Source organism: Peromyscus eremicus, chromosome 11, assembly GCF_949786415.1.
Source record: "Peromyscus eremicus chromosome 11, PerEre_H2_v1, whole genome shotgun sequence".
NCBI lineage: Eukaryota > Metazoa > Chordata > Mammalia > Rodentia > Cricetidae > Peromyscus > Peromyscus eremicus.
Window position 1 is genome coordinate 1,043,708 of NC_081427.1, and position 18,540 is coordinate 1,062,247.

General features: G+C 51.2%; 1 protein-coding gene across 1 annotated transcript in view; it reads right to left on the reverse strand.

The window, feature by feature from the left end:
* Positions 1–18,540, reverse strand: part of Lpcat1 (lysophosphatidylcholine acyltransferase 1) — a 53,430-nt gene that overhangs the window by 27,376 nt on the left and 7,514 nt on the right. The window contains exon 2 of the mRNA XM_059276252.1: positions 5,343–5,485. Within this exon, the coding sequence (XP_059132235.1) occupies positions 5,343–5,485 (143 nt within the window). The remainder of the gene's footprint in view (positions 1–5,342; positions 5,486–18,540) is intronic.

Consider the following 18,540-nt stretch of genomic DNA (forward strand, 5'->3'; position numbering starts at 1 on the left):
AGGCACTGGGGAGCAGACTCAAGGTTCTATTTCTAGGGATGGTGTGACACATGGGTGTGCACTTCTCCACGTCAGCCGGATACTTCTAGATGGACTCACAATAAAAATGTACAGCAATAAAATGTACAGCAACTGATGATGATGAGGAGGCTGCCGAGGACGGGGAAGGGCAGCTGTGGGAAGGCTCCACTGGAACAGGAGCCGGTCCTGGGAAGGCAAGGGGACGAGGGGAGCTGGCAAGTCAGCACCATCAACCCCGACCTGCTGACAGCAGCACCCTTCTGCCCTCACGGGGAAAGATGAAACAGCATGGGGGGGGGGGTGAGCATGGGGAGGGGCTGGGATAAGAGCTGAGCCCAATAGATGGCTCTTCCCCACAAGCTTACACTCAGGGCTGGGTGCCCCAGGCTGATGGTGTGAATGGAGACAGACCTTGTGGGCCCAGTGAAGGTGAAGACCCTCATCCTGCTGGTACTGTCACAGAGGCAAGGAGGACAGTGAGCTCTGGGCAAGGTCGGAGGTCAAGAAAAGGTCCAGAAAGAAAGCTACAGGAACATGAAGAAGGGGGATGGACCATGAGCTAAAGCTGTTCAGTGCTGAAGAAGACCTGGGGCTCTGGGCACAGGATGAAGAGAAGATTCTGAAGAGAAACAATTTGCCTCCACACACAGGCGCATGAGCCCCAAGACAGTAGACCCACACCCTCCAGGGGAACATGCACGCTATGCTTCAGCCAACCAGAAAGCCAGGGAGAACAAGTTGTCTGTCAGTGGTTAATCAAGTCTGAGTTCCTCTTGCAAATTCTCTTTCTGGGAAGAGAACCCGACACTCCAGAAAGTCTTCAAACAAAAACAAAAAAGACCGGACAGGGGATGATCTGGATGCACCAGAAGGCAAGCACTACCCCACAGTGTGGCCTGACCATGGGGCTTGGAGAACTGAGGCTGAGTTGGGGGTTTTGACATTCTTTCTGCCACAGGAAAAAGAGATTTTGAAACTGCAAGAGAAAAACAAAACAAAACAAAACCAAAGGCTACCGTCCACATGCAAAGCAAAGCACGTGTGTGATTTAAAAAACTATAAATCATAGGATGTGGCTGTGCTTCTGCCGACAGAGGAAATCGTATTTATACCCAGGATGTGGTGACTCTTCTCTGAGGGTGGGGTAAGATACTCAGTCCTTCACTCTCACGGTTAACCTATCAACCCAGGAACTGAGTCCAGAGGTGCTCTCAGGAACAAGCCCTTCCTCAGCTGCCTGTTGGCTGAGGACCAGCAGCTGGAGGATCTGATTGCTCCCTGCCTGGCCCACCCCGGACCTGCTATGGTGGATAAAAGAACCAGTGTAGGGGGCAGTACTACCAAGAGGCAGCAGTATGATTTTTATGACACTGTACTTTGAAAGTCACTTAAAATAAGCGTCTCTTGTAAAACTGTGTCATTCACCGAAAGCCTGAGATTTTTAAGAATGTCTGAATGCAACCAACTTCACCCAGAAAAAAAAAAGTCGTCTTTAACATCAATCTGTTCACAACAGCTTTGCTGTGCAGACGTAACGCGGTCTGAGTCTGAATGAATCTGCTGCTATAACTCAGAACTTCAACGACTCTGCAGCCAGCTATTTTAAACCCCGTTTTTTCCTAATTCTGTGCCACTCGGAGTCAGGAGCACTCATGAGAACTCAGGGCCACAAATCCAGAGTTCCCATAGATACGGAATGAAGGTGTCTAGGGCTTCATGAGGCATAACACCGTACATGCAGGTCCAGCTTACACATGTATACTGTACACATGACACTCTCAACATATATGCACACGTTCATCTACATAGACTCCAACCTATACATAGAATCATACAGTCTCACCTGTGTACACATACATGTGCACATGCACACTCCTACACATATACTCACCAACACGCACATACATGCACACTCCAAGACAGGTATGCACCCTACACATATGCACATTTCAACATGTGCACACTTGCATGCTCTTATCTATACATACATGTATAGTACAACAGGCAAATTCATAAATGTTCACACTCCAACACACATACTTCAACACCTACATGCATACCCTCATCTTCATACACACATGTGTACTCTAACATGTGCACACATACTTTCACCTGTGTACACTCATACACACATACACACACACATACACACACACACCAACAAATGCACAGCAAACATAATGCAGTACCTACACACATATCCATAGTCTAATCTAAATGCACACTAAATGAATAGTCTAATCAGGCACACACACATGCATATTCTCACATGTGTACATTCATGTATGTACATCCTTCATACACACACACTCATATACATACATGCACATGCACCATTATACACATATATACCCAGGCATAAACACATTCTTCTGTCTCACACAGAATGACATGTACTCTGAGCTGACAAAGATGTACAAAGCTCAAGGGAAACTGTGGCCGTAAGAAATCTCAGCCTCTCACTCACTGCATGTGAAACAGACTTGCATCACATTGGTGCAGTGAAGGAAGGAAGCTGCTATGAACAGACCCCATGACTGGGACACACAGGGACAGAGCCATGGGACAGTGTGCTGGGGCCCTTTGTAGCTTGCTAAAGCCCATGAGTGCCTGCAGGAGAGTCCCCAGGAAGCACGGAGGCCAGGAACACAGCCCAAGTCACCCACTTTGAAGATGGTTCTGCTGCTCAGACTCTGAGCTGGGATAGGGAAGAAAGAAAGGGGTGACCAGGCCCATGTGATGCCAGGCAGGCAGAACGTAGAGCCCCTCGTCACCAAGAGCTGACGCCTGTCACCCAAGTATCTTTAAATCCACCCAAGTCTGCTTCCCAGCAGAAAGATCAAAGTCAGGATCTGGTTTGGCCTAGATTTGATGTGCTTGGTTTTATTTCATACTAGATTCATACGTTATGGTTTTTTACTCTTTTAACGGATGTCACAGTAAAGCATGCTGTTCAAAGAGGATTAGGAAATCTCAGACAAATGAAGAGCTGAGAGTAAGCAACAACTTCACGAATGACCAGCCTCACTCAACACCCACACCGGGTGATCACCATCATCATCTGGTGACCAGCCTCACTCAATGCCCACACCGGGTGCTCACCATCATCATCTGATGACCAGCCTCACTCAACGTCCACACCGGGTGATCACCATTATCTGATGACCAGCCTCATTCAACGCCCACACCGGGTGATCACCATCATCTGATGACCAGCCTCACTCAATGCCCACACCGGGTGATCACCATCATCATCTGGTGACCAGCCTCACTCAATGCCCACACCGGGTGCTCACCATCATCATCTGATGATGACCAGCCTCACTCAATGCCCACACCGGGTGCTCACCATCATCTGGTGACCAGCCTCACTCAATGCCCACACCGGGTGATCACCATCATCATCTGATGATGACCAGCCTCACTCAATGCCCACACCGAGTGCTCACCATGATCTGATGATGACCAGCCTCACTCAACGCCCACACCGGGTGCTCACCATCATCATCTGATGACCAGCCTCACTCAATGCCCACACCGGGTGCTCACCATCATCATCTGATGACCAGCCTCACTCAATGCCCACACCGGGTGCTCACCATCATCATCTGATGACCAGTCTCACTCAATGCCCACACCGGGTGATCACCATCATCATCTGATGACCAGCCTCACTCAATGCCCACACCGGGTGCTCACCATCATGTGATGACCAGCCTCACTCAACACCCACACCGGGTGATCACCATCATCTGGTGACCAGCCTCACTCAATGCCCACACCGGGTGATCACCATCATCTGATGACCAGCCTCACTCAATGCCCACACCGGGTGATCACCATTATCTGGTGACCAGCCTCACTCAACGCCCACACCGGGTGCTCACCATCATCTGGTAGTGATCTGACACACAGAGAACTGAAGTCTAGAAAATGAGATCCCCTCTTGCCTCTCTCCTGAACAAACATCCTGTGCATCAGGCCCTCACAAGAAAAGAAAGGCTGGGAGGTTTGGGTGAACACTCAGCTCGCAAAGAAGTGACTTTTAGGCTTTGGGGCCATACAACCCCCACACTCACACAACTCAGCTCCCTGTGAAAGTAGCCCCGGGGGTGGCTATGATCCAGGAAAAGGTTATTTGCACAGCAGCCGATCTGGTGGTCTGTAAGCCTTTCTGCCAGCATCTCCAACAATGATTTGTTTGCCTTTCTGAGCTGGCGAAGGGGCCTCTAGATACAACAGCAGAGCATTCTTAGAGCGCTAAGGCACCTGTGACAGGTGGAAAGATACATAGACACACACACACACACACACACACACACACACACACACACACACACCACTTAGTGTAAGCATCTTGACAATGAGATGTGGTTTAACCGTGAGTGCCCAGTTTGACTCTGTTCCCAACACTTCCATCTTCAGACAGCTGAGGTTCATTCTTATCTAACACTTAAAGGGCCATTTGTATCTAAGAGAGACCCAGCCTGTAGTGACAGTGTCCAACACTCAGGAGGCCTGGACTGGCCCAAGGTCCCCACTAGGGCAGGACTGTCTGGCTCCAGCCTACTGTTAGCCAGAGCTTCGGCTTTGTCAAGTTTGGTAAGAAAGTTGGATTTGGTTTCAAATCACTAGACTTAAGAAAGGGTGCAGGCTTGTCTACCTCCAGTGACCCCAGGTGGGCAGGATGTGTCAACTGCGACCTGACTTGTCACTCAAAAGGTGTTCGCCCCTCCCCCCCAGCACCCGCACTGTGAGGGTTGAGCAGGGACCCTGTCACTGTGGTGCTGGGCCAACTCAGCCCAAGAGCTGGTCACTCAGAGTATGTTCCCCAATTCCCACCAGCAGACCCAGAGCTGGGTGAGGGTGGCCTGGGAGCTCTGGTTTTAATCTTCAGGCCATCGAGAGACAGAAGAGGTTCTGGAACACAGGAGGCCATGGTGGTAGAGTAATCTCTGTGCTCTGAGACAAGGGTACAGCAGCCTCATGACCCATAGAGCCGTGAGGATGAAGTCTAAAGATCAGAGAGAGACAGGCAGGGACAAGTGACAAGCAGGCAGGTAGCACTGGTCCCTGGGGAACAGGTCCCTATAAAGCAGGCTTAGAAAGGAGAGACAGATCCACATGGACTGAGCAGCAATACTGTGACAATGAACACCTCTCTCTCTCTCTCTCTCTCTCTCTCTCTCTCTCTCTCTCTCTCTCTCTCTCTCTCTCTCTCTCACACACACACACACACACACACACACACACTCACACACACACACACACACACACACACACACACACACACACACCCTGTCAGCAGAAGAGCTACTTACCTCCTCCATAAGGCCAGGGGCTGCTCTGGCTCCTTGTCAGGCGGTCCCAGGGAGGCCACAAGTGCAAAGGGCCAGGCTAGCAGCATCATGAAAGCAGCAAACAGGAGCCGGATGGGGAACAGTGTCAACGTCATGAAAGCCACCTGGAAAGACAGGTGTTGTTTTTTTTAAGCACTCCTGTTTGAGAACGTGTTGGAGTCTGCCTGCACCCCGGGGTCCTGCAGAACCAGGTCACAGCTAGCCAATGCGCTGCCATCACTGTGGCACCCATCCTCCTGCTCCTGACTGAAGACACTCGGGATGTCTTGGGAGCGGCACAGCAGAGCTTGATTGGCACGTTCAGCTCTATTCTGACCTGATACCCCAAAGCTGGAGCCAAGCTCCCATGTCTTGCTCAACACATCATCATACCTTCCTACCTCTCCCTAAAATCATTAAGCTGGGGCTGGGAAGATACGTCAGTCTGTAAAGTGCTTTTTGTAAAGAGCTGAGGACCTGAGTTCAACCCCAGGACACAAGTTAAAAAAAAGCTAGGTGTGGCAGGACAAAAGTGAAGTCCTAACACTGGGGATTGCTGGGACCCTGGGGCTCACTCCAGCCAGCCTTGCCTACTTGGTGAGTTTCAGACCAGTTAAGAAACCCTGTCTCAAAACAAGGAACCACATCTGAGGCTGACCTCTGGGTCCGACACGCACATGTGCAGACACACGAAGTGTTGACATGCACAGAGATAGCAGATGTAGTCCCAAACATTGGTGAGGCTGTGAGGGAGCTGAGTGGAGTTGCAAGACCAACCCTGGACCAGAGAACAGAGGAATCAGGGCAGCTCTCCAGCCAAGGCGAGGTTGGGCAGAAGGCCAGAGCCCAAGGGAGGCACAGCTCACTAACCAGTGCTCACCTCAGGGCGGCAGGAGGCTACAGGACCAGGTGGCTGCCTGTGGCTCTGAGTTTGGAAGACATGTGGCGGCAGTTCGGCTCTGTGGGGCAGAGCCAAATGCTGCACTTATGGAAGGCATTTTCACAGCCTTAGAAATCAGGGTGGACTTGACACTGAGAATGAATTCACACACCTTTTAAAGGCCCAACAGTCAGTTGAGGCCCGAGGGCAGGACAGATCCAGATACCAACATCTATCTACTCCAACACTTAGTTCATTCACTGGGACAATGATTATATATGACATCTCATAGTGATGACCTTCCCTGTCCCACAGCAGCCTGCAGTGGGCTGTCAGTAGATGTCTTTGGAGGAAACATCATCAACCACTTCCCTGCCTCTATTGGGACATAACACTTATTCTTGTGCAACACGCTAAAGTGCTGTGGCCAGGGTTCCTCCGATGTCAGATTCTTACTTGCAACACTAGGAAATAACGTGCTGGGGCTTGTGTTAGGGGTGCTGGGAGGCTACCTGTCAGTCAGGGCTAGTGTTAGGGGTGCTGGGAGGCTACCTGTCAGTCAGGGCTAGTGTTAGGGGTGCTGGGAGGCTACCTGTCAGTCGGGGCTAGTGTTAGGGGTGTTGGGCTTGCTGGAAACTGACCTGGATCAATTCTTCACTGACTTTCAGGGGAGACACCTATAACTACACTGACCTGTGCTGTTTTAACTGCCACTTCTCACTGCCACTTCTCTGGCTAGCTGGCTGCAGCTTCCAAGTCTCTAGGATCCCAGCTTTGCAAACTCCGTTTTTCTCCCTGGGTTACTCTGGTTTACTCTCCATGAGGAGATTTCCTAGAAGCCCTTAGCAGGCTTCCTAACAATGCCAAACTTGAGAGTTGAGAGGGGAGCCTCTGCAGCCTTGTTCAGCATGCAGGGTGGGTGTGAACTAGGGAGGAAGCCCTTTGCATTGGTGTGCTGCATGGGAGAGGGGAGCAGACAGCCCTCTGCAGCACTGCAGTGCAGTGTGTGGGGATGCATGAAGTTGGGGAGGCAGCTTGCTGTTGTACAGCACATTGGAGAGGGTCGAGAGGCCTCAAGGGTCAGGGCCAGCTTCCTCTGTACTCTGCCTCCAGCTTCACTCAGTGCTGGCTTTCCAGCTTTTCCAGTCTGTATCCCAGGGAGCAGGGAACCCTCCCCCAGGTGAGCAAGGCAGGACTGATGGGGCCTGCCACAGTCCTTCTAGAACCTTCTAGAACCTTCTAGAACCTACTGCTGTCCCTTCTGCCCACATCTCCTGACATCTCCACAGGCTATCGTCTTCACACGGACTCACCCTAGCAACCGGTCCCGACTTCAGGATGCCCACCCTGGTGCAAACTCGTCTGAACAGACTAGGGGACCACAGACATAGGAGAGGCCAATGTTTCTGAGCCACTACAAAGGAAGCAGGTAGCCAGGAGGCTATGACACCAGAGTAGCTGAATCTGGTGGTGACGGTGGTGTGGGGTGTGGGGAGGAGAAGCAAAGCTCCAGCAGCCCCGAGAATCATTCTTAGAAAACCAGGCCAGACTGAAGAGCAACCGAGTGTCTGACGACTTTCCAGACACCCTATGTGGGTGGCCGCCGCCAGGGCAGGGCCTGACTCTCTACCAAAGCCTCGAGGCACCTTTTCTTGCTGTAGCTTATGAAATCAAGAACTCTGTCCACATAGGAGTACAGGGTGCTAGGGAGACGCTGGGAGGGAGACAGGAGTCCACTCTCCACACCCAGGAGGCCCAGTGCCACGATGATGCCAACTTATATTGTGTACGGGCAGGTCTCCAGAGCCCATTTTACCAAAACTACACGCAATATGGCTGTCCACCAGAGAAACTGAGGTAGCATGTGGCAGATTGGATACCCTGTCCAGGAACTGGCCAGGGAAGAGCTGGATGAGCATGAATGAGGGGAGAGACATGGAGTAAAGGATTCAGCTATGCTCCCAGATGACAACAGGGTTGGATTAAAGGTTGCAACTCCGTGAAAATTCCATGGACACAGAGGTGTAGGGCCCCTGATGCTGGAACCCAGAGCCCCACTTCCTAAGTCCAGCTGTGGAGAGTGGAAACCGACTTCACTACAAGCCACATCACTGTCAAAGGTGCCAGGCCAAACAGACTATGTGGTTATCTTGCCTGTGAGCCAGAAGTGAGTAACTGTACCGCAGTTCAGAAGGAATGACAGTGGCCTGGGGCTGTGTTAACCTCAGTTACCCTCTGAAGGTGGATATAGTCTAGATGAAATTGGTACATACACACAGTCCATCACAGCATCAAAGGAGACAGTCTGAATTACATTTTGAGGGCCTCAACAGCAGCCACTCCATATCAGTCCCATCAACCCTAGTCTCCTTGTGTAAGGCTGGGTCTGATAAGGACAGGAAGTGAGGACTGAACCCCAGTATCTACTGCAGCAAAACATGGGAGCAGTGAAAAGTGGCAGAACTCAGGAGCCCACAGGTCAGGATACAGCTTAGAAGCATCAGTGAAGACCAAGGACTGGGGCATGATATACTCAAGGACATCTGTCCATAGCACAAAGACACACACAGAAGAATACACATTCACATACCCACTGGAAAAAAGGGATACAAACACACATGCACATATACATGGACATATTCATACACACACTGAACACATATATATAGACATACATGTACAAACATATTCCAATTCATATACACACTGAACACATACACATTAGCTATATATGTATATACATATACCAGTGCACACAATGTGAACACATTCATACACACTGAATAAATATATATATACACATAGATATTCATGTACACAATGATACACATATATACCAATATAGACAATGTGGACAAACATTCAAACATTGAACACATATACACACACACAATGTGGACACATTCACACATACTGAACAAATATATATACACATAGATATTCATGTACACAATGATACACATATATACCAATATAGATAATGTGGACATTCAAACATTGAACACATATACACAGCACACATGTATACACACACAATGTGGACACGTTCATAGACACACTGAACACACACATTTTCACATACACTGACACATAGACATATATTTACATACAATGACCACACACACACACACGACTGAACACACACACATGCACATACTAATACACACACATATATCAATACACATAACATGGATATACATTCTCTCACACACTGAACACATGGATACACAGATACACTTCACTCTCTCCATGACCCCTGGTAGACACCTCCAAACCAGCTCTTATATATGAAGCTGGTCACAGTTGGGACACTGAGACCTCGGGCACCCCTCCTATGAGGACTGTTCCGGGAAGTCTCCTGTAGACAGGGACCTGGACAAAGGAAGATAAGCAGGCTTTGGGGCCCAAGGAGGAGGCAGTGTGGCCACCCAGAGACTCTCTGGGATCAGTGCTCTGGGGAGATAAGTAAAGAGCTCAGGAACTCCCTGCCCCGCCCAAGAGCAAGGACGCTGTGGGGAAGGTGTGCTCCGTAAGCCTACAGGGACTCGGGGTGGAGATGGGTGCCCCTGCCCTGGTCACGGAACTGTTCCCTGGGGTTTGAGCCATCCTACAGCTCTGACAAAGATGGAGGAGAAAGTGGGTCAAAGTGAACCCAGAAGGACACATCTCTCCTCAAGAGGAGCCGGCCCTGAAGCACCTGAATATGAGACAGCGTCAGGCCGGCCACAATGCTTTGTCCTGGTGGCCAGGGCAGCTAACTAGGGATTCTTTTCTTTTCTTTTTTTGTGGCTTTCTGAGACAGGGTTTCTCTGTGTAACAGTCCTGGCTGTCCTGAACTCACTGTGTAGAGCAGGCTGGCCTCAAACTCACAGAGATCCACCTGCCTCTGCCTCCTGAATGCTGGGATTAAAGGCATGCTCTACCACCACTGTCCGGCAAAGATTCTTATTCTGTATGTAAGCGAGGCTGTCCTGATGCACTGGCCTGTAACACTGAGTGTGTCTAAGAGTGAAGTGCTACAGCATGAAGTACCATCACATGCAGTCAGCACAGACCCTGTCACCCTGAGTCAGCCTGGCAGGGACAGTTGACATAGACAACTCTCCTCAAAGTACACACCAACACCAGTGTGTTCACTGTAGGGGAACTAACATGACTCCTGAGGACACCTGCAAACACACGACATCCTCCACATGGACGACGGTGGCATCGGTGCCTCGCACACACCCTTAGCTGCCTCTTCTCAAAGAGTGTCTAACAGTCAGTGAGAAGAAGCAGAAAGCTACCTGGTGGTGTACAGCGCACCCCGAGCCAATCCATCTGTGCAGAGCACCAAGTTAAGAACGGCAAAGTGAGTGTGGGATGCTGGGATGTCAGATTTGAGGGGCTCTGTGGCCACTGGGTTGCTGGAGGTTCTGGGAATGATACAGATCGGGGTACCATGAACGGATAGGTCCGAGTGAAGTGGCCAAGTGGTGAACACACCCAGAAAGTACCCTGCCTGGACCCTACGATCAGGACCCTGCCTGGACCCCGCAATCAAGACCCTGCCTGGACCCCAAGATCAGGACCCTGCCTGGACCCCACGGTCAGGACCCTGCCTGGACCCCGCGACCAGGTGCCCAACAAGCCCCGTCACAATCTGCGGGCCTTCAGGTGGCTCTCACTTGCCTTCCTGCGGAGGACCTCTAGAGCCCTGACTTCCTCTAGATGTTTTACAAAGCTGGCCTCTAAGAAGGTGTCTGAGGAATGGCTGGCTGTGGGTGTGGCTTGGGCTCCCTAAGGGATAGGGACAGCTGGGACCTCTTCCAGACTTGTGTTAGGGTCAATGCTTCTACCTCATTTTAGAAGCACTTCACAAAGACCCCCAGGGACATCCAGCCTCACCTGTGGTCAGTCTGCCCAAAAGCTACGGCAGATGGACTCAGATGTGTCCAAGATTGTGACACTTTATACCTGAGTGCTCACCCTGCCCTCATCCTCCCCAGGGAGTTGACAGGTCGAGCCCTGTCAGATGTCAGAAGAGGAGAGAGAATCTTGGGGCAAAGCAGAGGGCAATGGGGTGTGTGGAGTGGAATGGAGGGGGCAGTTACCAAGGCTCAGCCTGGAGAGTGACAGAGTAAGACTAGGCTCCAAGGAGGATGCTAGACAGAGTGAGACCAGGAGGACTGGGCCCTGAGGACCAACAGGGCACAGACCAGCGGGCAGATAATCTTTAAAAGCCAACAGAATGTCTCAGTGGTAAAGATGCCCAAGCTTTACAACCTGAATTTGATCCCTAGGGCCTACACTGTGAAAGGAGAGAACTGACTCCTTCAAGTTGCCCTCCCCGTACATGCTATAACACACACACACACACACACACACACACACACACTCTAGTACTAAAAATCTGGCCCTCGTTCTGGCTCCTTAGAAAATCAACCAAGGGTCATAGTCAGACACTCCTATGAGCAGTCCTTCCTGAGAGGCTGCTACAGACTCCCAGTTTCGTCTAGGACTCAGATATAGGCCAATCCGGGTTGATGGCCAAGGTCCCATTCTGTCCCTGCCCTAGACTGGTACCACAATGACCCAGAGCCACTGGCAGAGGGTATTCCTGCACTCTGGTGGAAGTCATGCTCTCTGCCTCACTGTCCAGTCTTCGGGCAAAGCCCTTTCCACACATTCAGTCTCCACAGTCCCGCAGCTTTGACCATCCCAGACTTGATGGTCTCTCTCTGCCTACCAGGGTCTATTAAGGGGTCACCATCCCACCTGACAGGGCAATTTCTGTGACCCGTGAAGAAAAGGTTCTAGGACAAGTGATCACCCAGTACTTTACACTACACGGTGCCATGCACAAGGTGATGCAGGCCTCCTATGCTCAGTGGGAACGCGGGTAAGCTCTGTACCCTGGGGAGCTATACTCCTCCATCGATCATGGAGAGAGTCTGCCAACTTTACTGTTGCTGGTGGCAGCAGAGCTGGATGCCACCCAGGGGCACCACTGGGGGACAGGTGAGTCTAGGTTCTCCGTGGGACAGCTGAGGGTGGAGCTTCAAGAGACACACTGCACCAAGGACAGATTCGAGGCACCAAGGACAGATTTGAGGCACCAAGCATAGGGATGGTGAAACCGAGATGGGTCTCTCTCCAGCTGCCTGGATGACTTCAGCATTTGGGTCACAGCTCAAGGGTCACAGAGACGGCCAACTGGAGGAGTCCCTGACAGGTGCAGCTGTCTGGAGGACCCCGAGACCGGACAGGATGCTACAGCACAGTCAGCAACTTAGCCGAGACCAGAGCAATGAACCAACATCCATGTATGCACAGCCCAAGCCAGGGCATGCAGAGCTGTAAAATAAACCAACAGGGATCTAACCATCACACTCAGAGCAGCCACCAGAGCACCTGGTGCCAGAGACCTGCTACCAGCCCCTGAGGGGATGGACCAGAAGCCAGAGGCCCACATGTCACTTCCTCATCCAGAAACTCAGGGTAGGAGCTAGGGATTGGATGGGATGGTAGGCAAAATGAAAGGCTGCTGGGGCCACAAGGAACAGCCTGAGCACAATACACAAAGAACTGCCCTAAACCCTCACCCACCCCAGAGGGGATTAGAAACTCCGGTGGGCCACCCTGAGTAGGAAACAGAGATGGGGCAGCTGGCTATGTACCCCCATGCCACAGAGCCAGCCTGCCTGCTCACAGAGGACAAAGAAAAATCTTACCAGGGAGGCAGGGTTGTACTTCAAACCTAAGGGGGAAAAAATGAAGGGAAGCTGGCCAGAGTAGAACAAGGCAGTGACCAATCAGAGCCCAAGGCCAAGGTTCCGTGAGCACAGGAGAAACAACTTGGGACGTAACAGGCATCAGGGCCTGGAGCCCCTGCGCTTCTCAGGATGCACAAATCTCTGACACATGCTGGCTCTAACTCAGGGACGGTACCACCACAATGCCACCAACCTGAACTTCCTGACACCTGTAGTCAGCTGAGTAACAGTCACCGGCATGGTAGCTGAGGCTGCCCTCCTCCCAGCTTCTCCTCTCTAGGGTGCAGCTGTCCTGCCCCACAGGTCCTACCTGAGGGACAAACAGCCACAGCAGTCTTTCTCTCTTAGCAGTTCCTTTTGATTTCTCCTATAAAACAAATTCAGAATGCAGCCCAAGATGGGCCTCTGGCTCTCGGGTTTGGGACGGCTATGATGGCCAAGGAGGGGTAGAAATAGCCAAGGAGGGACAGGCTGCAAATGTCACATGTCCCTGGTCTGTATGACCCTAGAATGAGAAGCAATGGGTGAAAGATTCAGTACCAAGAAGCAGGAGTCTAGGCCAGAGCCCTGATGTAAGCAAAGCTGTCCCTGAAAGGACTAACTCAAGTCTAGAAAGGAAGGCAAATACGGTTCCTGTGTATTCCAAAAAGCTATCCTGGTAGGCTGGTGGCAACAAGGCTCTGAAGATATGGCAATGGACTTTCCAAATGGGTTAGAGATGAGAGGTAAAAACTACAGAGATGCCTCCAGGGCATTGAGACACCTGGGAAAATTAGCCCTTGGGTCAACTGTGGGTCAATACCCCAAACCAGGAACTAATGACCAATGTCTGGAGCAATGTGAATATTAAGCCTATCATAACAGCCACTGCCCCAAACCAGACAAGAAAGACACATGCAGTTAACTTACACTTTCCTTTTAGAGTACACGCAGGCTTTAAAAAGCACTATAAATCCCACACACATCCCTCAGCTGGAACCCCAAGGCACATTTGCTGAAGCCCACAGCCCAGGGCTTAACACCACACAGCCACCCAGAGCCCCAATTGACTCCAACTAGATCCAGACCATACAGGAGCAAATAAGCAGACCAGCCAACAGGCATCCCCTCTGCCTTATGTCGCCTCAATACTTTAATTAGGTTCAGGGTGACTCTTCTCTGGCTGAACACGGCTCTGAGGCAGGGAGCTTTCAACAGTCACGTTCGGAACCAAAGCTCATGGCCACACAGAAAGTAGAAGAGAACACATCGTACGCTGCTGCAGGCAGGCAGTTTTGTCTTTTCACAAACAGCTCTATCAAACAGGCTCATCTGACCCTAGCCACTGTCCAAGACCAATCCCGCAGCACCCACCCACTGCTCAGTATCCTCTACAGCCAGAGGCCCAAGATGAGTCTGGATACAGGGCACGGGGCCATCTGAAGAACAGCGTCAGCAGTGTTACATTGTCTGCTGGATGTTTGTACTTCTCCTGTGATCGCCCACTTATTTAAATCTTTTGCCCATATTTACATTGCATCCATCCATCCATTTCTCACTAACACGTTAATGTCCCTGTCGTGACGGCCTTAGATCCCAGTTGTGTATCGGGCTGGAGTATTCAGATGTTCATGCACAGCTAGTGTCCACGTCTCCACCAGAACTCTCCTCAGAGGCTGCACTATGGCTATTTATAAGCCCTTCTTAGTTCTCCCACTCACATCTAAAATTAAATATAGCTTTTCTAAGACGGAGCTATTTTTTTCTTTTAAACCTTCAGTTCCAACTCCCCAGGTCTACACCAGGTCCACCCAAGGGCTGGTCAGTGAAGTCTCAGCCTATCAGACCAATCCAGACCATTCTTGGTGCAGATTGATGTGACCCTTTCTTTGGGGAAACACTAAAAAATTAAAGAATCACCTTAAGAACCACATGGGCAGTTAGAAGTGAACCCCAGAGGGCTATCCCTGCCACACACCATTGCTATACAGTCTTCACGGCCACTCTGGTCTTACAGAATCATCAGTCTCGGCACACAGGGTGGAACTGAGGAGTGCTTGGGCAGACGGCTTTCATCAACTTTTGTGGGTCTGGTGGGAAGATCCCAGAAACTTTTGCCAGCTGGATCCCCCTAGTTCAGGCCTGTGCCTCATTGACACAGAGGCACAGTTGGGGAGAGCATCCTTGGGGTGGTGCCGGAACACCCTGGCACCTGCCCTAGATCCCGGTGACACTGGTGTGCGACTATGGAAGGCTGCAGGCTGAGACAGACCACAGAAGGGCACACGTGGGCACGAGAGGGATCCTTGTCTCGGGTACAATCCCGTTTTCCCATGGCTAACCACACCTCTTTGCAAACCACAACACAGGTTGGGAACACATCTCTCGCTGGAGATCCCCATGAGCACGCGAAAGGCTGAGTCAAGGCAACTTCAGGCCCCGAGATGGCTCTGGAACCCCAAAACTTAACAAACAAGGACCTGGGGAGTCACCCTGGCTACCTGCTCGGGTCTCCACATGCCATTTCATAGGCAGCAGTAGCACCTGGCCATTCACTGCTCACAGCTGAGCTCCTATGGGCAGGTGCTGGGACTTGATACCCTCTGAGCAATGGCTCATCCACCTAGTTCAGCAGGTCCCACAGCACATGTCTCCTTATGTGATAGGTGGGGTGTCAGGGAACTGCCACCCTGTGCAAGCCCCACACACAGCAGTGTAGGCTGTGCAGCTGTCCAACTCAGCAGGGAGGGCCCAGGCCTGGCCTAACATCTGTGCAGTCAGAGGAAAGGCTACATGGTCACCCAGTGCAGCCTTTGGCAGAAAAGCAGCAAGGCATTGACACATGGGGGGAGTGACTGCAGCCTGGGAACCCCCAGGAAATGCCCCATCAGAGACACTGCAGTGTTAGAGGATACATGAGCTCCAGATAAGTTCAGAAGTAACACCCTAAGCAACACCCAGGCTGTGGCCATCTCACTCTAAGATCCAGAAATTACCACACAGGAAGCAGTTACCCTCCCTCGTGGCAGGGGGTAGGGGAGGATTCCCCTGAGGCCAGAGGGTTAAACAGACTAAGTGCCGAGAGGGTTCTGGACAGGCCTCAGCTAGACAAGACCTTTCTAACTCTACTCTTCAGCCTCATTACGTCGGCCTCTGGGCTTTGAGAGCCCTACAGCTGTTGTATATTTTGTTTGTGTTCTGACAAATAAAGCTTGCCTGGAGGTCAGAGGGTGGAGCTAGCCACTAGTTAACCATAGAGGCCAGGCAATGGTGGCACACACCTTTAATCCCAGCACTTGGGAGGAAGCAGGAAGATTAGGAGTTCGAGGCCACCCTGGACTATATGAGATTCAATCAGTCTAAAAGAGAAACAGAGCCGGGTGGTGGTGGCACACACCTTTAATCCCAGCACTAGGGAGGCGGAGACAGGATCTCGGAGGCCCTTTCAGGATTTGTAGACAGGGTCATCCTACTCAGTCTGAGATTTTGTAGAGGTAAAAAGTTTCTGGTGGCTGGATGCTCTGCTTCTCTGATCTCCAGGCAAGCTTTATTTGTCAGAACACAGACAAAATATCATACAACATATAGCCCTGTGCTCAAGGTCAAGGACATGCCCAGTCCTTAGAAAGGTTGAGCTGCCATGAGCCCTGTGGCTTGTAGATACAGACACCTAAATGCCCCTCCCTCTCACCAGACTGTATGGTCTTCTCCCAGCTGGGAGCCTGTGGACTAGTCACTTAACCAGCCACATGCTGTCTGGACAGTAGGCTTCCTAAAAGACCAGCACAAAACCCACTGCTGGCAGATCCCTGTACCAATACATGGGTGATGTGATTAAATGGAGAGGCGGACTTGTCACTCAAAAGACACATCTCAACAATTGTGATGTTGAAGTCTACTTGATATGACCAAGAACTGCACACACCAAGATCCTGCCTGCACTGACTGAGGGAGGGTGTGGCAGGAGGCTAAGGGTGTACAGGGAGCATGTGCTCTGAAAGGCCTCTGCAGTGACTACAGGACCTCAGAAGGACCGAGGAAAATGGGCAGAAGACAATGTCCTCCACAAGGGGCAGTAAGTACAAAGTTCTCTGGTGGGAAGGCCCAGGCTGAGCAGCAGACATGGGTACCCAGAACAATGCTTATTCTCTGATTCAGGACCATCCTGGCAGGCATGGTGGGAGCCTTTCATCTGGCCTCGGTCTGGCTTCAGGGGTCTCTCCAGGATGCTTTCCTCACTCTTCCCACTACACATTGTCAACAACAAGTTTTCTCCGTGTGTGTGTGTGTGTGTGTGTGTGTGTGTGTGTGTGTGTGTGGTGTAGCACTGTCCCTCTGGTCCCCTTAGTTCTGCTCTCACAGTCTGGTAGCCTGTGAACTGTGAAACACTGCAACATGACAGCCGGCAGGCGGGGTCCTGCCGCGGTGGTCTGCCACCCAAGGGCTCTGCCAAAACAGGAAGTCTTGAAGACAAACATTTGGGGGCTGTACGTACTACCTTCTAAGAATGAGACTCAAAAATAGAAACTGGTCCTAAATCCCTCTCCAGAGCTGCAGGGACTCAGTGGCAGCTGACCTACTTTAGGGAGCACCGGGGGGCAGGACTCCCCATAATTACAGTCCTCCAAAAGGGATCTTTCCAGGCACTCATGTCAGCACCATGTGCACAAACAGCCAAAGGCTACCAGGAACAGGTGGAACTGAGATGGGAACCCTGCCAGCAGCTTCCCAGGGCCTGTGACTCCAGAGGAGGCTCCGGCTTCCAACAGGTGAACAGTCCAGTCTCAGGAGACCAGAGAGGACCTGAGTCAAAGGACCTGCTTCTCCTGGCTCCCACAGACCCTGCCCCTGCCCCTGCCCCTGCCCACTGAGGGTAGCAGCTCCAAGAAGAGGTACTTCAAGTATCAGTTGGCAGAGAAGCACCTGCATATTAACACACTGTTCCTTCATCGGGTCTTTCCTGGAAGTGTTCAGGACATAGTCCTGCTGAGGGATACCAGCCAGAGAGGGCTCAGGATGAACCATGTTCTCCCCAACCCAAGTACTATTTCACACTCTAATGTTGAGACGTAGGGGGAACTCCGCAGGAATGTGTCCACTAGGCCAGTGGTCACGGTGGCTGGAACCCATGAATATCAGACAATACAGGGGAGGAGACCCCTGGGAGAGCATCAATAGTAGAGGTCCACCATGCAGTGGGACAGACAGGTCTCAGACGTGTGTAGGGACTCACTTTGGTCCCATCTTCCCTGGGGAACCAGGACTCAGCTGAGTCCAGGAGAAAGACCCACCCCAATTTGTGGCTATCTCCAAGACTCACTGCTTGGACTGAGCAAGGAAATCACAAGATTCAAGCCCCAGAGTATTCCAGCTGCTTTCACTGTTCAGCAGGAAGGCTATTTGGAAATAACATGTACGGTGATATTTTATTTGTCCTGAAATGTGATTTTATTTGTATGTTAATAAATAAAGTTGCCTGGGGTCAGAGCTAATAGCAAGCCATAGCAGAAGCCAGGCGGTGGTAGCGCATGCCTTTAATCCCAATCACATGACAGGCAGATCTCTG